Genomic DNA, 22,401 nt, shown 5'->3' with positions numbered 1-22,401 from the left:
ACATACTCTTCCTTGGTGATCTCCTCTGGCTTGCGCATCCAGATAGGCTTCTGCTTGTTAATGAGTTGCCACTCGTGAGACACCTCCTTAACCTTCTTCTTCTTCTTGTTGGACTTGCGGTCCTTCTCTTCATTTACGACCTCGACATCACCTTCCTCTTCTTTCTTGATTTCATCGTCTTCATCATCAGTAACATACTTCTCTGTTGTCTTTTCCGTCCAGAGGTAGATAGGATAGCTGATGAACCCGGAGTGCTTCTTCACGAGATCATTCAATTTTCTCTCTTCCAGGTACTCCAGCTGTTTTAAGAAGTCATCAACCGAGAATTGGTGGCAACATTACATTAAACCAAAGTCAAGATAAACAAAGAAGTATCGCACAAAGACATCAGAGAGGATATGTGAACAGTACCTGGTCGTCCTTGAGGAAGAGGTTGATTTTGGTTCCTCTGCCAAGTGGATCTCCATTGACATCCCTCGTCACATTGAAGGAACCACCTGCTTGAGACTCCCAAATATATTGTTCATCGTCATTGTGCTTCGAAGTCACAATAACTTTATCCGCAACGAGGTAGGACGAGTAGAATCCAACTCCAAATTGACCGGTCATACTCAAATCAACTCCAGACTGTAATGCCTCCATGAATTCCTTGGTTCCAGACCTTGCAATTGTTCCCAAATTGTTCACCAAATCTGCGTAAAACATTAATTTCGATCGGTGGTGACTAATCAAAGAAACAAGAACTCAGATATAAAGAAAATGATACATTACCTGTTTTGGTCATGCCAATGCCGCTGTCGATAATAGAAACCGTCTTGTTAGCCTTGTCAGAAACAAGCCTAATGAAAAACTCTGGTTGCGCATCAAGCTTGCTATTGTCAGTCAGACTTTGGAACCGGATCTTGTCCAATGCCTGAAACGAGGTCAAGATTCAGAAACAACTATCGGATTTCACAGAGAAAGAGACATTATAATATCAAACGAACTCGAAGAGATTTGTGATGGAAAGAAAAGCAAGAAACGAAAGACTGACATCCGAGGAATTGCTGATGAGTTCTCGAAGGAAAATCTCCTTGTTGCTGTAGAAGGTGTTGATGATCAGGCTAAGAAGCTGGTTGATCTCCGCCTGGAAGGCGAAGGTCTGCGCTTCTCCTGTGTGGACATCCGCCATTGCAGATGATCTCGACAGATCAAAGAAGAAAGGAAGAATCAAGAACGAAACCGATTGCCTGGAGTAACAAACGAGGGTTTTCTCTGAACGCTATTCGAATGCCTTTCGATCTAAAATGCAAGGTTAGAGGAGAGTGTAGAGGATATTTATAGGGTGGGGTGGGGTGAAGAGTTTCTGGTATTTCCTTCACCCATTGTGGAGGGAAACTTTCTCCCATTCCTTTCTTCAGTGTTCTTCTACCCCCTCCCTTCGCGACTTCTCGTATTCGCTCTCTTCCTTTGCATATGTTTGAAAATGTTCGTGTGAACTGTAGGCCTAGGGAAAGAGTGTTCAGATTAGGAGCCTATCGATGCTATTTGCTGTTAGATAGGAATGAGGTGGAGAAATATCTCGAAGCAACGTACGTTTTGATTGGAGCATATCGGATAAATTTGTCCAAATTCACATCCGTCAATGCTCAATCTGTATCCTAAAAGGTTCTGTTTTGGTGTGACTTCCACAATCATGAAACCCTTTCTGTTAAAATCATTTCTCAGACAATTGGATCTAATAAACAACAACTTTTTTTCAAAGGGAAATATTCTCTGTCCGGAAGTGTAACCTACATTCTTAAACCGCTATGTTTATCTTTCTCTTCCTCTGAAATGAGCTCTTTGCCTCTTGGGAATGATTATTTTTCAGGGATAATGTTTGGGTGTTTCTTGTCGATATAGGTGATAATCCTCGAGACGAAACACTGTCCTAAAAGATGGACAAAATAACAAAGATATAATATATATATATATATATATATTTTTTCGTTCTCATAGGATCAAAAGTTAAAACATCCAAAATAAAAAATTAGTCTCAATGATATTTGAAATAAAATAGAAGCATATCATATTCAAAAGTATATTCAGCCAATAGGTTTAATGCTTCTCTTTTCTTGTAATATTTATCTTGGCAAGAGTTCCTCGTTGTTCGATTTATTTGAATAACATTTCAATTTTGTCTCTCCCAAAAAAAAAAATGCTTCTCTTTTGATGACAAATAAAAATTAGTGCTTCTTGTTGGATTTATGGGCTAAATTAATTATTCGGGTTGATTAAATGGGTGAGAGTCAAATTGTATGAACTGGTTCGGTCCACTCTCAAGCTTAGGGATATACTGGCTCAACCCATTGTGGTTTAGGGTTTTGAGTGCAGGACAATATTATAAATACTAGGTTTTGGGTCCCTACAACCATTATTCACTCTTCCCCACTTTACCACTAAAGTGAGAGAACCAAGGAGGAAGATCCATAGCCAAGCTAAGAGAGCGAAAGTGGGAGTGACCAACATCAATCATCTTCAGCATACTAGGTGAAAGGTACAAATCGATCCTCCATAATTTTACTAGATTCGTGTTCTTGTTTTTCCTGTGTGGTTTCCTCAATAGGGTTTCAAACTCAAACCCATAGGGAGTCCTAACACTTCTAGGCATTAATTCTGACAAAACAACATTCTATCCCTTAGATCTTTTACCTACCAAGTCAGGTCATTTGAGTCGTGACATATTTGGAGGATGCATTGAAAATGTGTTCATTTATCTTGCATCAATGTCAAATGGCACAACCCTTCCTTAAAAGTCTTCATAGGAAACCAAATAAGGTGCTTTTCAACCATGATTATGATTAAAATTTCACAATAGTTTCTAAACATTCAAGGTCTTTGGTTTCTCTTTTAAGTTACTCTTTTTTATAGTATGGGAGAGGGTTCTTTTTGACGCGTCGGTACTAATTCCGGTGAAGAACGGGGCAGGGGGTGGGTTATGAATTTGATAATAAGGGTTTTGGAGGGAGAGTGAGTGGAACCCATGGTTTATGTGAGTGGGTGTGCGAAAGGATCCACTAAGGATTCAGAAAAAGATAAATAAATAAATAAATAAAATAAAATAAAAAGAAGAGTTTTATGAGATTCATTAGAGGATGACCTATCTAAGAAGGAATCTATAAAATCCTGCTTAAGTCCTGCCCCACAAACTACTAAGCTAACAAGAAATTGATCATTTTTCTATTTCATACCATCTCATTTTGATGAAAAATCTCTCAACGTAAAATAAATAATGGAAGATAGTTCTTTGAGCCACCAAGGGAGGGTGCTTTAGCCCAAACACACTCTTTTTCTTTCTTCTCCTTACATGAAATGACTCGTTGCCATCCTATGTATGAAACTGTTTCATTAAACCTTATTAGTGTGCTCTTATGTCATTTACTCAAAAGTTAGGTAATCTTTGACATAGTATTTTCCTTGTCATGGTTTACATAATCTGTTGGAAATTTATATTTAATTTCATTATTTTTTTTTTAAGGTTGTTCCAAGTGATTTTGTTTAAGAAAACTGATTTCATATAGGATCGATATGGTATAGGCAAAGTTTGTTATTAGACTCATCTTTCTTGAATCCATTGTTTATTGGGGGGTCCATTTAAGAAAAGCTAAATAAGTTTATGATAAGGTCATATGTAAACATGTTTTCTCACCATAAATAGTCAAGTTTTTAGATCGTCGATCAGCTTGTGATAATCATTAGTATTTTTTTATTTTTTTTGGTAGTAATAACCATTAGATTGCTCTCTACAAGGCTGACCGCATAGCTAGCAAATCCTATAAGAATGGGACTGTTATTGGATTGATGCTTCTTCACAATTAAATGTTTACTTCTTTGTCTTGTTTGTGCATGTCTATTTTATTTATGGGACAAAATTTTTTATCTGATAGCAGCCCTTGCACTAGAGGCACCATGTCCTCTAGGAGGAAGCGTCCATGTGTTTGGGCGCAGGGCTGCTTTCGGATAAAGAAACCTCGTATGGTAAGCGACGCGTCTACAACCAAGATAGTGGGGTATGTCAAGACTTGAACTCATAACCAGTCGACTCGAGCAATGATAGATTGAGGGCATTTTCACCACTAGGCTACCAACCCCATTGGTAAACAATGTAGCTAGGCTTGGGCAATGGTTGATTGATATGGTTCAAGAGGATTTTTCTTAGTACAAGTATTTTAGAAGAATTAAGGCACTGAAGGTACGTAGGCTGAAAATGACTTGGGAATAAATGAGAAAATATATGAATGACTTTGGTTATTTTGGATTTTAAGCAATGTAGAATAGAAAAAATAAGATCTATGTATATACATAGGGAAAAGGTTGGGTATATCACCGGTATATCGCAAACTAGTACCCGTTGTATCTATCTTTCTCTTCCCCTTTTTGAAATGATCTATATATCTTTCTTATATGATATCTCATCATGTGATCCCATTGGTGTTATCCACTAGAATACATAATATCAACAACATACTTATTTTTTTTTAATAAACATAAGATCTATATAATCCATCCATTGGAAGCAGGCTTAGTTGATTTGACTTTGGTTGACAATTTATTTTTTTGGTAGAAACTCTTCACAACAAATTGTTCTTTTAGAAAATTTTAATTCTGTTCCTTCTGATTTCCCTTGCAACCAAACACACATTAAACTAGTTGATGGGCCATTTGGTTGGCAATTTCACTGACCCGATGGGGGCTCGGCCCCTTGGGTCTTCGTCAACTCTTTTCCTCAAATATTTTGTTCGCTTTTAAGCCGTAGAAAGAACAATTTAAAAGATCAGATGAAAGATCAGCGGTTGGGGGACCCATTAGCTATTTGGGTCTCTCCGTTATCCTCCACTTTCATGAACTGTGCAAGCGGGTTACCCAGCTTGATTGCTTACTCAAGAAGGAAAAAAAGGCAAAATTTGCAATAATAAAAGTTAGTGAAAATTGATAACCTAAAATGAAAATTTAAAAAACTGGAGGAGAAGTTATCTTTGCGTTTCTTCTACTATTTTCTTCATTTTCATTTGGTTGTAGCTTTACAAGGAAAAAAAAGCCCTAAATCCTATTTTTGTCAGAAAAAACAAGTTTCGAAATCATTTAAGCGGCGTCATCTCATTAAATTGTTTTCTCGTCGCTCCCTCTCGCTCGCTTGTTGTCTGTGTCGTTCGCCACTCGAGACTGAATTTACAATGGCGCTTCCTTACATGGAAGCTGTTTTGGGTAGGGTTTCTCTCCATCTTCTCTTTTTTGTCTTTATTTTTTTGTTTAGTAGCTTCTGATTCTCATGCATAGCAGATTGAATGCTTATGTAGGGTTCTGATTATTGTTTTTTCTGTACCACTTTTTGTTTCTTCGTCGATTTTGCGTTCTTTGACTTTAGCTTATTGGTTGCGTTGTTCGGTTTCGATGTTAAACTTTCAACTGTGTGAATTTGATTCTGCATAGAAGAAACCCCTTTTGTTGTTATTGAGTATGTTGATTCTCTTGTGCCTCATACGTTTTGGTCCACTGGGGGTTCATTTTCTTTCTTTCTTCGTCTTTGGTTTCTCTGATTCTCATTGACTTCTGCGTTGGTGACTGTTTATTCTTTGCAACCTAGTTTCATTCTGACCAAACCCCTGCCCCTATTTTCCTTTTTCAGGTTTTATGATATTGATGTACATTTTTGAGACATATCTGGATTTGCGGCAACATGCTGCTCTTAAGCTGCCAACACTTCCTAAATCTTTGGTAGGAGTTATCAGTTCGGAAAAATTCGAGAAGTCTCGAGCTTATAGTCTTGATAAAAGGTTTGTTCTTGCTTGCTGAACGAATATTACCTCGGGTTAGTTTATATGATGATCAGGGTTTTGTATTTATACTATGGATCTGGTTAAAGGGTTCCCGGTCCCTATGTTTTTTTTTTCTGATTGATCTATTGATTATTCCTTACAGCTACTTTCACTTTGTTCATGAGGCTGTATCCATAATAATGGACACTGCTATTTTGTACTTCGGTGTGTTGCCCTGGTTCTGGAAGGTGAGTCGGTGTCAGTGACGATTGAGCCATAACTAATTTCCTCCCCTCCAACCCCACCCTACAGTTTGACTATTTATTTAACTCATTTCCTTATTTTGGCGGCAGATATCGGGGGAATATCTTGTTTCTATTGGCCTAAATCCAGAGAATGAAATATTACATACCTTGGGGTTCTTGGCTGGTGTTATGATTTGGTCACAGGTGTGGATATGAACTCTACCGACTTCCGTTGGATTGAAATCAATTCCTAGTTCAGCCTTGGCCAAATTTGTTAAAATGAAGTAGAATTTTTTGTTGTTTATGCAGATCTTATTGGATATACCAAAAATAATGTTCTTTAAACTTAAATAATGTTTCCTATTTTGGAAAAAAGAACTTACATGATGTTTGTAAAGCAAGCTCTTCCTACCTTCTTTTATTTTGGATGGTCTATATGGGGTCTTTAATCAAAACTTAGTGCAAGACTGATTATTTCTACAAAATTTTATCCATTGAATGGATTTTAACTATTTATCAATAAATTAATGGATTCTGAATATAGAGAAGGTCTCAAACTAGACTCATGCAAGGCCTTGTGCCATAATAGGAATAACCAAATTACACTGATAGGGGATATACACAGTACAACCCTGATTTAAAGATCACCACTTGGATGGTGACCATATGATGATGTGATAGGATGGTCTATCTGGAGACAAGGGAATCCGTTCTGATTCCATGGGCCTTACTGAGGGCCTGAAGCATAGCATATAGATGGTCAAAGGTTGTGAATTTCAGCTTTTTCTGAATCAAAAAATGGTTTGCAACACATATCAATTTTCCCTTTTGCGATAGGCTTATTATAAGCATTTTGCCTCGGCAAATTACCTTTATAGATTCGTTGATATTTTTTTCTCTCCCTTTCCCATTTTAGTGGGAAATCTGATATTCTAAGCAAAATTCATTTTTTGCAGGTTACAGACTTGCCATTTTCCTTGTACTCAACTTTCGTGATTGAGGCTCGACATGGTTTCAATAAAGTCTGTCTTCTTACTTGGATCTTTTTCATGTGTTTTATATCTTGTCATTTTTATTTTTATTTTTTAATTTACCTGATCTGTAGTTCGATTGTTACCCATTGTTCTGCTCATTTTGTTTCAAAATATGTTATCAATTTATATTGCTATTTTTCTGCTTTTTCCTTATCTGTTTGTGCAGCAAACAATATGGCTTTTCTTTAGAGATATGTTCAAGGGAATCTGCCTTTCAATCATACTTGGACCACCAATTGTTGCTGCCATCATTATTATAGTACAGGTAGCATGAATTAATAATTTGCTTTGCATTGAGTCACCTTTGGTTAATTTAGTCTTTGCTAGCTATTGATGTACATGATTCATGAACGGAAGCTTGCTTTGACCTTTAAATGTGTTTGGAGTCTTTGGATGGATTTTCTTGTTTTAAATTTTATTTCTATTTGTAAATGATAAAAATGATTGGATTAGAAGGAGATAATAAAGGAGGCTGTCAGTAGAAGAGTGAGCTGAAATATGACCAGGTCAAGGAATCACTAGAACAGCCACTTTGAACAAATGGATATGTTTCTTGCTGATGTTTTCTATTAAGCGTTATGTTAATTTGATGTACATCTTTTGATCAATGTTCTTAGTCTACGCAGTCTGGCATATTTTGTGGAAGGAAAATTGTTACTGCATCCAAAACAGTCAAATGGAGCCTGACAACTGATCATTTTTATTTTGTTGGGCGCCCGACTTGTCTGCAAAATGTGCTGCCAAACACAATTAGTTATTGCTTACGGAAGATGGTGGAGATGTCAGTTTTTGCACTATAGTAATTATTCTAAAAATTAATTGCTGCAAATCATCCTCTTATTCTGGCATAATTACAACGTCTTCATTCTTGATGTTTGAAATCTTGTTGAGTGCTTATCCAGTTGATAAATTACACTAACACTGTTTTATTTTTCTGCAGAAAGGAGGTCCTTACTTGGCCATCTATCTCTGGGGATTTATGTTTGTTCTATCCATTGTGATGATGACCATTTATCCTATATTAATTGCTCCACTTTTCAATAAGTTTTCCCCTGTGAGTAATTATTTGTCTCTGGTCTATTTCGCTAAGTTATAGACTGCATATTTACATTAACAATTGATCTCAGTTAGCCTCTTTGTTAGATTTCTTATATTGCAGCTTCTTTTTTTTTCCCCCACTGGAAGATGCTTTTAGATATTCTTTGTTTTTTTGGTTGATTAATGATGAAAATTTTCCTTTTTCCCTGGCTCTGTGCTGCTGCCCTCAGCTCCCTGACGGAGAACTAAGAGAGAAAATTGAGAACCTTGCTTCATCACTCAAGTTTCCTTTAAAGAAGCTCTTTGTCGTTGATGGATCTACGAGGTCAAGCCATAGCAATGTGAGGATTGAACTCTGATAGTCTGATCTAGTATATTTCATTTCCTTCTACTGCAGCAGTTAACTAACTAGCTTGTTTTATCTAAAATAATGAGTACATGGTAGAAGTATGAATGAGATGAGGGGTTTACGTTGTTTCTATTTGCTTTTGATTTTACTGGCAATAATTCTTTACTTTGACAAAATAACGTTTTCCTTCATACCCATGTATCTAAAAAGGTATTTGGGGTGTAAGCCTGGAAGTCCACATCTTAGCAAGGATGTCGTGAATTTCCTGAACAAGGAATGACAACAGGGTGGATTTCGAATAGTCATACTCTGATCATATAAACCCATCCAGCCTTTCACAATTTTGGAAAATGGATACCCATAACTATTTATTTTACAAGACACAGAACTATCCCTGTCATCTAGCTGGGTTTGGTGAGGTGGAGAGGGGAAAAATTTAACCTCTTACCATAAATAGAATGGAAGGTATGGGTTAGTAGATTAGAAGAACAATGTCCCTTAGATTTCAAAACACTTAAAACACTTGAACAAACCTAGCAAAATAGACTCTCCTCCAAACACCCTTCCCAAGTCTTCTCCCATGAGATAGTTGGCATCAAGGGTATAACAGCCTCTTGGTTCTATGAACCTAATTCCAAGGGACTACATGATAGTTTGTTGGTCTCCTCCCACCATCCCATACTTTCTGGCTCCAACCTTTTCACATTTATTACATAAATAAAATAAGAAGATTTTTTCATCTGTTTGTCTTTATTTTGATATGTCAATGATCATTTTGTGGTGATCTAATTCATCTCATCAATATCTGGCAGGCCTACATGTATGGATTTTTCAAAAATAAGCGCATCGTCCTCTATGATACACTAATTCAGCAGGTATGGATAAGAGCAGAAAAAATAGACCTATGTTTATTGCTACTCTCCTCTCTCTATTCATACTCATCGAAGAACTTGGAAAATATCCTGTTAGGCCTTTGTATCCTGCAGCATTGGCCTAAATATGGTAACATCGGTTGTAAATGTATCACATTTTTGACTGTTATTTCCTTTTGATAATAGCTTGGATCGTTTGCCAGAGCCCAGAGGCACCTGTCTGTAGTTACTTCAATTTTTTTTTAAAGCGAATTGAACTTTAGTAGAGTCAACTGGCCAATGAAAGCATGGTATTCTGTATCTAACTCAAATACTGAAATTACATATGAGCTCTTAGGGTGGCTTTATCCTTTTGTTTCAAAGTATGAGCTTCCTTCAAGTGCTAGATGGTCCTTGATATTCCATTGGAAGCCACAGTTAACATTATTCCATCTCAATATTTTCCTCTCTTTCTTAGCTAGAACAAATCTTTTCTTTCCATTTAATGCTGCCAGATAGATATCTCATTTTGTGTGCTGTTGGTATTGGGTAGAGAAGACAATCGCAAGCCTGGCCTTACCTGCCAACTTGACCTCAGAGTGAGTTTTGTTGGCCTTTTCAACCCTGTTGCCATCATACATCAACTTGACATGATCCTTCTGATTGTTTGCCTCCTGTTGGCATCATGTCTAATATCTGGGTTTCATGCTGTTGAAGGGGGTTGCCACCATTTAATCTTAGGGTCAGATTAGGGATAGCCTTCTCACCCAAGGACAGTATCATATTGCATATCATATCAGTTGGGTGATATTAAGAGACGTATCGTATTGTATCGGAAGGATACACTAAAAATACGTGTGGAAATGGTCAATATACGCATGAAAATACACTTTTGGAGCAAAAAAGCAATATATAACATGTCTAAAATGGATAACGTATAATGAGATAAGTGCATTCAATTGAAATTGTTATAAAGGATGAGGTTTCTTACATGTAGTAATAGTCTATTGCTATAAAGAGTGTCAAGGTGGTTCAAACTCATAGCTGGAAGGGTCTGCAGGAATAGGAGCAACTAGGATGATGTACTCCTGAAGGCATAGGACTTGGTTTTTGGAAGAAATGAAAAAATAAAAAGTTCAAACATGAAAAAAATTTAATTTTTCTGCGAAATTTCTTGAATCTTAGTACAAATCTTTGCAAATGATGGACTTTGATGCCATGGGTGGGGTTATTTTTACTTAAATCCATTGATTTCTAGCAAAAAATAGGTCTAGAAACAATTATTTAAACACAAAAATCAAGTTTTTTAAATCCATCGATTTAAAGCAAAAAAATAGGTCTAGAAACAATTATTTAAACACAAATATCAAGTTTTTTAGAAACTTATCTTTTTCTGTAAAATCTCCTTCAATCTCTGATTTTAACTTGTTGAATGATCCAAACTTACGCTTTTAGGAAACCTTAATTGTTTTGCGTGCAGACTAAAACCCCTAACTGAAATTTATGCAAAAAAACAAGTTAAGGGGGTTTATTAGGACTCTCGGTTCGGAGTTCTTGAGGTTTTTTGCATTTTTTGGGGGGTTTCTGTATGTTCTGTATCGCGCATGAAACCCATATGGGCCTTCTAAGAGATGTATCAATAATATCTGCATGCATCACACAGTATTGCACCATATTGTGCTGTATAGGCAGATACTATGCTATATAGTAGGATATAAAGTTCTTTAAAAAATGGATATTGCACCGTATTGTATCACTACCCACCGATACAGATATGTATCAGCCAATATGATACAATATGATACGTTATGGTACTTTAAACCGTGTTCTCACCTGTAGGCTGTAGCTATGCTACAAGCATGATTGTGATTCTAAACCCTGATCCTTCCTGATAGACGTGAGAGGGATTGAATCTTGGAAATAAACTGTGTTACGGTTGTGTGACCGAATTTTCAATTTGTTGTTCAATTGTTTATATATATTTTCCAGTGTCTTTTTTCAATCTAATGACCATTGAGGTTTGATATGAGACAATTTACAGGTTCCAGAACTTAAATAGGCCTATTATACTCACTATCTGACGTGACAAGGTTTCCTTTTCCGCCTGCTAGTTCCATGCGAACTGATACACACTATGGATCTATGTTTCTATTTGTGCTTATTTGGGTGTAGTTATTTTTCTGGGAAAAAGCCTTGGGGTTGACTGTTGAGTAATGAATTGCATTAAATCTTAATGTGATATATAAACAAATCACAGTTTAGTTCTTTGAGAATTTTGGTGAAGTAGTAACATGAGGTTCCTTGTGTAAACCATCCAATTTACTAGTTGTAACTCTCTTTCTTCTGAAGTGTGACATTTTTAATGCTCATTATTTAGGGGCAGAGATATTGATATTATGTTGCATCTTTGCAGTGCAAAAACACTGAGGAAGTTGTCGCTGTTATTGCCCACGAACTGGGGCATTGGAAGCTTAATCACACAATGTATACGTTCATTGCAGTGCAGGTATGTCCTGCCTTCCAAAAGACAGCTTTCATCATTTACTAGAAATCAAAGAAAATAACTATTGAAATTCAGTATGAGTTTTTTAAAATGACATTATTGCTTTTTGATGAAGTTATTCCAATAATCTTGAACCTTCTCAGAAACATGCTATCAACATATATGATGGAGTGCTCCCCCCCCCCCTTTTCCCCCCCTTAATTAATGATCGTAACTAGAAAACTTCATTGGTGATAATAAAGGAGACATGGTACAATGATAATGATTGTAGGCCAAGTCTTACAAAACCACAAAAGGGTCAAATCAATCGATGGGGTAGTGACCCAACTACAAAGACTTCTTTTGTGCCAGCTGTAGCAAACTCATGAGCCAAAGAATTAGCTGACATGAACTAGTGTTTTAATTCAGGCACTTGTTCTTGTAAACTTGGAACAAGACCATATATTCTTATGTTGTTTCAGCTCACCTAAACAAGTATATGCCATACACTCATACAGATGTATTTCAACATGGTGATTTTCAAAATCAGATTGTCCTTGTTACTTACATAATTTGCATATTTCTAAGAGCCTTTTCTCTATTATCATCTGCTTCAGTGACTAGTTCACTTACGTGGCTGATGGCATTCATTCTTGTGAATATAGGGTAATTTTGGTTTAATCTCTCAGCTTTGTATATTACATTTATCATTGACGCAGGTCCTTACATTTTTGCAATTTGGAGGATATACTCTTGTGAGGAACTCAAAGGATCTATTTCAAAGTTTTGGGTTTGACACACAGCCGGTGCTCATTGGGCTCATCATCTTTCAGGTGTATATTTGTTTTTCTTCTTTTTGGTCAATATTCTTTCAGATATGATGAATTTATGCTGAACACATTTCTTCTCTTTTATGTGGCATAATCTGAAGTACATGTCTTCGTGTAATGGGTCATGGGTCTTGCAATAATTTATAGGCTGACAGTTCTTTGGTTAAATATTTTTTTTGGGGGGGCTGGTTCCCCATGTCTGCAATGTGGATAATGCAGCTGTTGGCTAATCCTGAACTGAAAAATCCATTAAGAGACCAGTATAGAGTGTAGACAGGATTGCAAGAACAGGAAAACATAGGCCAATAGGGGAGAGTTTGTGACTCACAACAGATGGATCAGAATTGGTTAGAACTTAGAACTCAGGTCGAGTGGTCTATTCTAATAGAAGTACATCTGCAGAATTCGAAGAAATTATGACAACAAAATATAGAATTATGTAGAAGCCCTATTGCTACTAAGAAAACTGCTAGAGAACTAGAACAGCATTATCAACCAGTATTATTTAAGATTCAGAACCAGAATTTCAGAGAGAACAAGATCAGAAACTAGTGAAATTTGAAGTAAAGCAGACCAATAAATATAAAGACGTTGAATTAGAATGCAATCTGAAAGTTGATATAAAACAAGGTACCACATGTTGAACAAGTAATAATAAGTAGGAGAAGAAGATTGGTAGAAGAGGAGATAGCACCTGATTTGTAGTTGAATTTAAAACTAGAAGAAGAAAACAGTGGGCCGGAAGAAGATCCTTCACCCTCTTTTCAGAGTTCATCAGCCCAAAACTCTTAAAAAAACTTCAATATTTATCATCAAATCACGCTTCACTGATGGGGCATTACATATATAATGACCTTTTGAAATTCCTAAACTGACTCATAAAAGGACTTCTTCCTACTCATTCTCTTACACTGACTTGACTTAATACGCTCATAGCAGAACTCTATCTAGATAAAATATCCTAATATCACTCGAACTCTCTGTACATGTCAAAATTTTGTGGTTACTAATCGTCTCTATATCATCAGGTAGCCATGTGTTGATTTTTAGTGTATTTTGACATTGTGATGTAGGCTCCGTTTGCTTGCAAGGGGAATTTAAAGGGAAGGGAAGTGAAAATTTCATACTTAAAAAAGAAATGTTTATAATCATTACCCCATGTGATTATATGAACTACTTGATTTTTTTAACCATATTTGGTAATGATACATTTTACATGTAATTTTTATTTTACATATTATAGCAAAGGGTTTTGAATGTAAAGTAAAGTGAAATTTTATAACCAAATATGGAATGATTTGAAGTAATGATATAGTCACATGGGGTAATGATTACATATATTTCTTTTTTAAGTATAAAAATTTCACTTCTCTCCCCTTTAATTCCCCTTGCAACCAAAGTTAGCCTCAGTAAAAACTTAATCGAAAAAGTAAATTCTCATTGAAGCATTTAAACTATCAACAGAATAAGCGAATGAACATATTTACATGGTCCACCACACTGTTGAGTACGGCTCTATGACCAAATTAGCTTTCCATATGGAAGAATGTTACTGGTGGTGGGGAGTGGCCTCCCAATTGTCGGTGTGGGACTATTATAAATATTGGTGGTTATATATCTTTAGAAGCGTTTTTTTTCCCCCTTCTATTTTGAAGGAATATTAATTTTATTAGGAGTGGAGAACCTGAGAAGGGCACTGGATACGCAAAGTATAGTAACACACTAGCACCACGAAGAGAAAACTGATACAACAGTAGGGGATGGTTCATAATGAAATGTGTGAATCCACACCATGTTGTGTGCCTGATATATCTCCATCCTTTGCTAGCTCATCTGCCAACTTGTTACATGATATCAATGGAGATTGTGATGCAGTATTTAGACATAGTATATTCATGTATTTTGGACATGATTAACTGAAATAATTTCAGTTGATCTTAAATATTGAGCTTACTGCCACTTTTTCTCAATCCTTTCTAGTCAGCTTATTTTGGAATTACTTTGGAATTACTAGGGTTAATTTGGTTTCTTGTATCTGTTGGACTGGGATCCTCAAGGTGGGAATGCACTCTCTCATCAGTTACTTGCCCTTCTTCCTTAACATGGGTTTTTTGTTGTTTGCAGCACACTGTAATTCCTCTCCAGCATCTTGTTAGCTTTGGTCTTAATCTTGTTAGTCGATCTTTTGAATTCCAGGTAACTAGTTTTCACTGTAATGTTGGTCACATATGTTATCATCTCTATTTCTCTCTCAACTCTTTTCAAGTGTCGTTAATTCTCAACCCAAGCTAAAATGGTAGTTTCTTTAATCAGGCTGATGCTTTTGCTAAGAAGCTCGGTTATGTGAAGGCACTTCGTGCAGGTCTTGTGAAATTACAGGTGATTATTATCAATTTCATTTATAAACATTATAGGTCGTTGTTACTTTTTATCTAGGATTGGCTGGAAGGCATTGATGTAGTAATGCTCCACTGATCCTCCATTTTTACATGTCTGGGATTGAAATTTAGATCCAGTCTGTTAATTTTGTTAACCTTTGAACTAGAATAGTCAAACAAACCAAGATCTTTTTAATTATAATGGAAAACACAGCATTTGACCATCACACACAGGTGAAAGTTTACCTTTGTATATGCTAATTGTGCACTTATCAAAGGGCTTATTGGCTTGCAGGAAGAAAATCTTTCGTCCATGAACACTGATCCATGGTACTCTGCCTACCACTATTCTCATCCTCCACTTGTTGAAAGACTGGCAGCGCTCGATGAACCTGACAAGAAGGTAGAATGAGGGATAATTTCTTGACAGGAAATGACAAATATGAGCGCCTTGCTGCACCCATGAAAGAGGTTAATTTTCTCATCAAGGTGGACCATTGCCAGAATGAGCATTGATGAATCTTCTTTTGCTTTCTATATGAATCAAGTTGGAACTAGGAGTCTTGACATTTCGATCTGTTGTTGCACCACAATGGTTCCCATTTCATGAAGCAAACTATTTATTTGATACACTGAGGCCATCATAGAAAAATATATAAGGAACAAGAACAAAGCTTTTGTCAGGTTAATTCTATATCTAGCTATTGCATTCTATTGATTTTCCTACGGGGACCTTTCAAATCTGGCCCAAATACTGAACCATATTCTCCATGCCGGGAAACGGAAAGTCCACTGAACAGCGGTTTGTGTTGGGGTTCGGGCTCAATCTTCTGGGTTGGGCCATAACATTAGGAGTAAAACATTTTTCATCTTTTATTAACTTATGGTCGGGTGAAACATTGCAACGGATGATATATTAGGATTGACAGCAGGAGACTTGAGGAAGCAGGGTAGGCTAGGACACGCGAGTAGGGTCTTGGGATTTATTTGTTCTCAAAATTTCGATCTTTTTATGTAGTAAATGTTTGGTTTGTTATGATGACTTTATTGACGGTGTGCACAAGTTTTACCCTTGAATTTTAATTGATTAAAAAAAAATTGAATTATTTCCTTAATTTCTTTGGGTTTTATGGATATATTACGGATTTTATCATTTAGGCTATGTTTGCTTGCAAGGGGAATTAACGGGAATGAAAATTTTCATACTTAAAAAATATATATATGTAATAATACCCCATGTGACTATCATTATTTCCAATCATTCCATATTTGGTTTTAAAATTTCACTTTTTACTTTACATCCAAAACCCTTTGTTATAATATGGAACATAAAAATTACATGTAAAATGTATTATTACTAAATATGGTTAAAAAAATCAAGTAGTTTATATAATCACATTGAATCACATGGGGTGTTGATTATAAACATTCTTTTTTGAAGTATGATAATTTTTCTTCCTTCCTTTTTAATTCCCCTTGCAAGCAAACGGAGTCTTAAGAATTCTTAATTTATGTTTTTTTCTTTCTTGCTTTTTCTTAGTGCCGACGAAATGAAACATATTAACAAAATGAATAGTCTTCATGTAATTCTTCTAACTATACTTCTTATGAATGTCATTGTCACCAGTGTCATATTAATATACATTAGTAGATCCTTGTAATTGAGGAAGAAGACATTTACCTAAGTGGTCAAGCATCAATCTACAATGGGCATGCTTTATGGGGTGAGTGGTAAGAAGTCTAGCAATAGTGCCCTACACCACTTGGCTGCAGGTTAGGTTGTACTGAATTTTCTTGAGAGTAGGGTTTCACCCTTTGCTATTTATTTGAGTAGTTTGAGCCTAACCATTGAAGCTATTTCGATTGGGAATACCTTAAGATTGGCTTTAGAATTTGCAGTTGGATGATTAATTCATAGTTGCATCACATGGAAAAGGAGTGATATATGATATAAATGTCTTATTCTTTTACCCGAAACAAAACTTCTTCAGGAATCCCCAAGCAAGTCTTGTGTCTTTCAGTTTAGGTCATAGGAGTCCATTTTTAGCCTAAAAATAGAATGGGATATTAAAAGCATGACACATATGTATGGTAACAGAGAGGGTTTCCCACGACATCATTTGGGGGTAGGGCATCTCCCGCACTACATTAATGACTGTATGGATAATGGTATGGGATTCACATGGTTAAGCTAGGAGAAATTAAGAGGATGATAATATATTGGCATTGTGGGAATTTTTTCCCATATAGTAATCCAGATTTTTTTCCTAGATAAATTCCCCATTTTCTTTCACTAGCTGGTAGCGCAGCTCAGCAACATACTTATCCAGCTTCTTTTTTTTTTTTGGTAAGGCTCATCCAGCTTTTTGGATGCATGAGCCCAGGAGGTTGAAGTTATTGACCCTCCAAAGTTCATATCAGGCTTATAGCCGGGCGGCTGGTCCTCCAGATGGCATTTATCGAAATGGAAAAAGTTCTGTCACCCTTGGTGAAGTGAAAATCATTTCTTCTTCATTGTCGAAGTTTAATATATTCTTTCTCAATCCAATCAAAGGGTCAAATCCTGTAAATTAAAGGATTCTCTCTTCCTTTCGATTGTGCATGTATAAAGAGAAATTCCATTGGATCTAATCTATTTGAAATCAACAAACTTAAATGTACTATTGCTTCGTCAGAACGTTTTTAAAGAGTGGAACCGGGTCTGGTCGATAGCAGCTGGAATCGGTCAAGAATCTATTCTAAACCTAGTTTTTGGAAGGGGATCAGTCGAGTCAATCGGATTGGCCTTGACCGATCCTAATTCTTGGATGCAAGGTCTATCACTGCTGTTCGGATTCTGATTAGCCCAGGTTCAGGCCCAGGCCCAGACACCCATAATTGCAAGAATGAAAATGAGCTATGCCACGTGCTCCTGACACTAAGTTTGGAATGGGCGCCATCCCACCGGTTCATGTCATTCAATTCAATTCCTTTTGCGGGATTCTGATCTTATCTTCCGCCATCAGAAAGAAAGTGAAAAACCATTATTGACCTCTGCCCTTTTCCCCTTCTTTTATTTATTAAATTCTTATTTTTACAGCTGGGATCTAGAAACTCAACTTCAAATGGAATTATGATAGAATGTAAGGTATCTGGGACAATTATGGCATTTTACCAAATCTTCTGGAGCTATAAATTACAATCACGTAATTCAAAACTTCCAATAAAGTCACGGTTTCACAGATCAGTTACAGTCATATGCCACTCTGTCTCTTCTTCCTCTTCTCTGCAAGCTAAGTAGCAACCTCCCCCCATCTCTCTCTCCCTTCCCATTTCCCACAGACCACCTCGTTTTCGCCGGAAAACTTCCGTTTTCTGCCGGTTTAATGCAATATTCCGTCACAATATCCCCGTTTGGGCCTAAGCAACCCTGTCGAGAGTATTTCTCAATCCTCTGGAGTCTTGAGTCTCTTGACTCTCGACCATGTCAGTCTTTGACGCGGGGTTCCTGAATAGTGAACTCTCGAAGCGGACCTCAATCTTCGGCCTCAGCTTATGGATCGTTATTGGAATCTGCGTTGGGGCTTTCATCGTTCTCATACTCTTCCTCCTCTCCCTCTGCATTACGTCACGTCGCCGTAAATCTCCAAGGCGGCGTCAGGGGAAGAAGCGCGGTCCCAGTGAGCTTACCCCTGTGGTCTCCAAGGAGATCCAAGAGATCGTCCATGTTGCTGCTCCGGATCAGCGCCCCGCTTTGCCCCATGCCTTTCCCGAGATCCAGATCGATATTGGGAAGCCTGAGCATCGTGTGGTGTTCTCTGACCGGCCTTCCTCTCACGCCAGTGGAGAGAGCCGATCGACTAATGCCACCGATTCCACTTCCATGGCCGTTGGCCCGCCCGAGGTTTCGCATCTGGGATGGGGTCACTGGTACACTCTTAGGGAGCTTGAAGCGGCCACCAACGGATTGTCGGACGAGAATGTGATTGGGGAAGGTGGTTATGGGATCGTTTATCGAGGCGTTTTGCCGGATAACACACAAGTTGCTGTGAAGAATTTGTTGAATAACAGGTAAGCCTTCGTCGCGGAATTGCTTTACATTTTTTGGTAACCGGAAGAAGGAATTATTTGTGGACAAATTACACTTTTTTCTTAGTGGTCGTAAGCTGGAGGGGCCGAGCTCCCTTGCATTTCAGTTGAGTTTTGTTTACATGGCTTCTAGTTTGGTTCTTTATTCTTTACAGAGGAGAAGTGTTTTCTAAGAGAGGCAGCTTTTATGTCCCTTTTAACCGGGTTTTATGAACCACAACCAACATGTTTTCTTCTGAGAACAGGAACTCCACAGAAATTTTTAACTTTTTTTTTTTTGGTAGAAATTTTTAACTGAATTCAGAGACCCAGTTTCTTCTTATATCAAAATGGGACATTGGAAACCTCCAATGCTGTTTTAATTTATTCTCCCCACCCCCACCCCCAAAAAAAAAAAAAAAAAAAGAAGATCTCAATTTAGTTCTTGCTTCCATACTGATATTTCAATATTTGCTGTCTCATTGGTGTGGACTGTCAAGCTTGAAATCTTTTTTGTTTTTTTTTTTGACAATTTGTTAAACATCACTTCAAGGATGCCAAAAAAATTTCAACTGTATAAACTTAAATTGCGTTGTCATCCTGAAATTGTATTACTGTTAAGAAAAGAAATTCAGTACAGACACTTTAATGTCCATCTTGCCTTAGTATCCTTTCATGTTTGGGGAAATTTCTTTCTGATCGTATATATTGCTTCATGAAACTTCTAGTTAATTGATGGGATCAATGTATTATCAGGGGTCAGGCTGAGAAGGAGTTCAAAGTGGAAGTAGAGGTAATTGGCCGAGTTAGACACAAAAATTTGGTCAGATTGCTTGGATACTGTGTGGAGGGAGCTTACAGGTATGAATATTTGACATGTATTTAAGTGCAATTGTCTCTAAATTTAAATCCCATATGGTGAGTTTCTGCAGATGGTAGTTAGGTTCTACCAGGGCTTGAAATTCTGTGGAAACTGCATTTTTTACTCTCTGATTTGAAGCTTGATATATTTATCATCTTTGACTCTCTTTCATTTGTTTTTTTGATTAGGATGCTTGTTTATGAGTATGTAGACAATGGTAATCTGGATCAATGGCTTCATGGGGAGGTGGGATCAGTCAGCCCTCTTACATGGGACATTCGAATGAATATTATCCTTGGAACAGCAAAAGGGTACTGCAATTTCCCTCTCAAATTTGTGTTCATAATCTCTCTCTTTCCCCACCCCCTTTCCTTTTCACGTATATCTAACCCAGGTGGAAAATGTCTCTGCAGTTTGGCCTACCTTCATGAGGGTCTTGAGCCAAAAGTTGTTCATCGAGATGTAAAATCTAGTAATATATTAATTGACCGACAGTGGAATCCCAAAGTCTCTGATTTTGGGCTTGCTAAACTTTTATGTTCAGAGAGGACTTACGTTACAACTCGCGTTATGGGAACATTTGGGTTAGTCAGCTTCCTTGTTCAAATCTAGATTGGTGGATTCTTGTTTCTTATGTTTTGTTCAATATATGCATGTTCTCTTGACTATTACTAATGAAGTCATGCATTTTATAGGTATGTAGCACCGGAATATGCTTGCACTGGTATGTTGAATGAGCGGAGTGATGTTTACAGCTTTGGAATTCTGATCATGGAAATAATTTCTGGGAGGAATCCTGTTGAATACAATCGATCACCTGGAAAGGTTGTTAATTTTGAAATACTTGCCTTTTTTCTCTTCTAACCTCACTTAATATTGGGCTTTTATCAGTTTTGGATAACTGAAATGTATTTCATCAATTTGCAGGTGAATTTGGTGGACTGGTTGAAGACTATGGTTGGAAATCGGAAATCAGAGGAAGTAGTAGATCCTAAATTGCCTGAAATGCCTTCTTCAAAGGCACTCAAAAGGGTTCTTCTGGTTGCTCTGCGATGTGTTGACCCAGATGCGCAAAAAAGACCTAAAATGGGGCATGTGATCCACATGCTTGAGGCGGATGATTTGCTATTTCGTGATGTAAGCTCAGAGGTTTTCTTCAAATAATTTCTCTCAATTTCTTCAAAATTTTTTATAGCAGATATTCTGAAAGGAAAAAATTACAAGAGAGTTTGTACTGCTTGCTTTCATTTCCAGCCTAGTCTCTATATGTTCTTTCCTTTTCTACAGGAACGTCGAATTGGGCCAGAGGGTATGCGATCTGATCAGGAATATCAACCAACAAACCAGGTTGTTCCTAGACTGGGTGATAAACCGGTAACCAAGGGAACCTCTGATACAAGTGAAGGAGAGAGCAGCAGCAACCCACAACAGCAAACTAGGAGATTATAGGGTAAAATAGGTGTACTCACAATCAAACTTTGTCCAGTTATTAAATTCATTTTTTCCTCATAGCTCATCAATCTTTCACTCTAGTTTTGGTTAAAAAATCTTCACTGGCATTTGTTATATGTTCATAGGTGGTAGTTGAGCTGCCCTAACTTGAATTGGGATGCGTTTGTATATGATAGGGTATATTGATTCCTAATCCTGATGAATAGGCCATTTGACACATTGGAAATGGAAAATGGAAAGTTGGTAAGGATTGTTTACTTAATACTGGGTCTCTAAACCCTTATATTTATGTTCTGTTAACAGCTTTGAGATTTTTTGTCTCTGTCCATCATTTTCTGTTCAAACAGATCCCATTTTGTAAAAGTTTTTTATTCCATCTTCTAAACACCCATCCGGGATGCCTATGGAAGTAGAACTAAAACCCTATTAATCTATGTACTAAATTGAAGCAAAACCATTTGTGATTCAGTGTCAGCTTTTAAGCAGAGAGTGAATATGGGTTTGTCCTGGTTGGTTGGGCATGGACCACCGACCTGGGCTGGCAACCACAGGTTCCATCTGATAGGCTGGCTGGAGGTAGGTTTCTGGGTCATGAATAACCTTCTCCTCTCTCTCTCTCTCTCTCTCTCTCTAATCAGGGTTATGAGTTTCATGAATTTCCTGGTCTGTGGTTTACTGGATTTTATGGCTGGAGCATAATTAATGAAGAAATTTAAATTTCATGGGAGTGATGAAGTAGTGGCTACTTAGTACTGACCAGTAAGGATCTCTCACAACTGTCTGCAGCTACTGTTCTTTAAGAGAAATATTTAATTGTTGGGGCCGCGTGCATTCACATGGTGTTTTAAGTTTTATATGTTGGTTGTTGAATATCCTTCCACGCTGTAATGACGAGAGGAGGAGAAATGCTCGAAGGCTGAGTGGGACTGTGGGGAAAAAGGTTATCCTTCTGTGGACTATGTGTTTATAAGTGGGGGAGGTGACGACTTAACGGAAGCATTATTTAGTCACTACTACAATGGATTCGTGGGTTCCCAAATAAAATGATAATAAAAA

General features: G+C 37.2%; 3 protein-coding genes across 4 annotated transcripts in view; 2 read left to right on the top strand and 1 right to left on the bottom strand.

The window, feature by feature from the left end:
• The window catches only part of LOC122076349 (heat shock protein 83-like), a 1,876-nt gene extending 432 nt beyond the window's left edge, over positions 1-1,444 (bottom strand). The window contains exons 1-4 of the mRNA XM_042641657.1: positions 1,034-1,444; positions 772-913; positions 412-692; positions 7-299 (exon numbers count right to left, since the gene is read on the bottom strand). Of these exons, the coding sequence (XP_042497591.1) occupies positions 7-299; positions 412-692; positions 772-913; positions 1,034-1,171 (854 nt within the window). The 5' untranslated portion in view covers positions 1,172-1,444. The remainder of the gene's footprint in view (positions 1-6; positions 300-411; positions 693-771; positions 914-1,033) is intronic.
• Positions 1,445-4,975: 3,531 nt separating this feature from the next.
• Positions 4,976-15,710, top strand: LOC122077006 (CAAX prenyl protease 1 homolog). 2 transcript variants are annotated; one of them, XM_042642711.1, is made up of 14 exons: positions 4,980-5,226; positions 5,648-5,795; positions 5,941-6,025; positions 6,131-6,226; positions 6,979-7,044; positions 7,223-7,321; positions 7,997-8,110; positions 8,325-8,435; positions 9,256-9,318; positions 11,708-11,800; positions 12,496-12,609; positions 14,731-14,802; positions 14,920-14,985; positions 15,280-15,710. In XM_042642711.1, the coding sequence occupies exons 1-14, from the start codon at positions 5,196-5,198 to the stop codon at positions 15,394-15,396; spliced, it is 1,275 nt and encodes a 424-aa protein (XP_042498645.1). In that variant the 5' UTR covers positions 4,980-5,195; the 3' UTR covers positions 15,397-15,710. The 2 variants fall into 2 exon arrangements, with proteins under 2 accessions (XP_042498646.1, XP_042498645.1); XM_042642712.1 differs by lacking the exon at positions 7,997-8,110 and having other exon boundaries at positions 4,976-5,226.
• A 2,468-nt stretch (positions 15,711-18,178) lies between these two features.
• LOC122075625 (probable serine/threonine-protein kinase At1g01540) lies at positions 18,179-21,607 on the top strand. The gene is made up of 7 exons (XM_042640709.1): positions 18,179-19,034; positions 19,788-19,892; positions 20,082-20,204; positions 20,307-20,477; positions 20,589-20,718; positions 20,821-21,030; positions 21,181-21,607. The coding sequence occupies exons 1-7, from the start codon at positions 18,448-18,450 to the stop codon at positions 21,340-21,342; spliced, it is 1,488 nt and encodes a 495-aa protein (XP_042496643.1). The 5' UTR covers positions 18,179-18,447; the 3' UTR covers positions 21,343-21,607.
• Positions 21,608-22,401: the final 794 nt, after the last annotated feature.

Source organism: Macadamia integrifolia, chromosome 4 (assembly GCF_013358625.1).
Source record: "Macadamia integrifolia cultivar HAES 741 chromosome 4, SCU_Mint_v3, whole genome shotgun sequence".
Taxonomy (NCBI): domain Eukaryota; kingdom Viridiplantae; phylum Streptophyta; class Magnoliopsida; order Proteales; family Proteaceae; genus Macadamia; species Macadamia integrifolia.
This window is presented reverse-complemented; position numbering and strand designations above follow the sequence as displayed.

What these genes read in the sequence shown, in the direction of transcription:
- LOC122077006 (XM_042642711.1), top strand. Translation starts at nt 5,196, where the DNA reads ATGGCGCTTCCTTACATGGAAGCTGTTTTGG. An exon ending in GTGTTATGATTTGGTCACAG is followed by an intron (nt 6,227 to 6,978) that starts GTGTGGATATGA and finishes CATTTTTTGCAG; the next exon opens with GTTACAGACTTGCCATTTTC. An exon ending in ATACGTTCATTGCAGTGCAG is followed by an intron (nt 11,801 to 12,495) that starts GTATGTCCTGCC and finishes TCATTGACGCAG; the next exon opens with GTCCTTACATTTTTGCAATT.
- LOC122075625 (XM_042640709.1), top strand. Translation starts at nt 18,448, where the DNA reads ATGTCAGTCTTTGACGCGGGGTTCCTGAATAGTGAACTCTCGAAGCGG. An exon ending in ATCCTTGGAACAGCAAAAGG is followed by an intron (nt 20,205 to 20,306) that starts GTACTGCAATTT and finishes ATGTCTCTGCAG; the next exon opens with TTTGGCCTACCTTCATGAGG. An exon ending in ACAATCGATCACCTGGAAAG is followed by an intron (nt 20,719 to 20,820) that starts GTTGTTAATTTT and finishes ATCAATTTGCAG; the next exon opens with GTGAATTTGGTGGACTGGTT.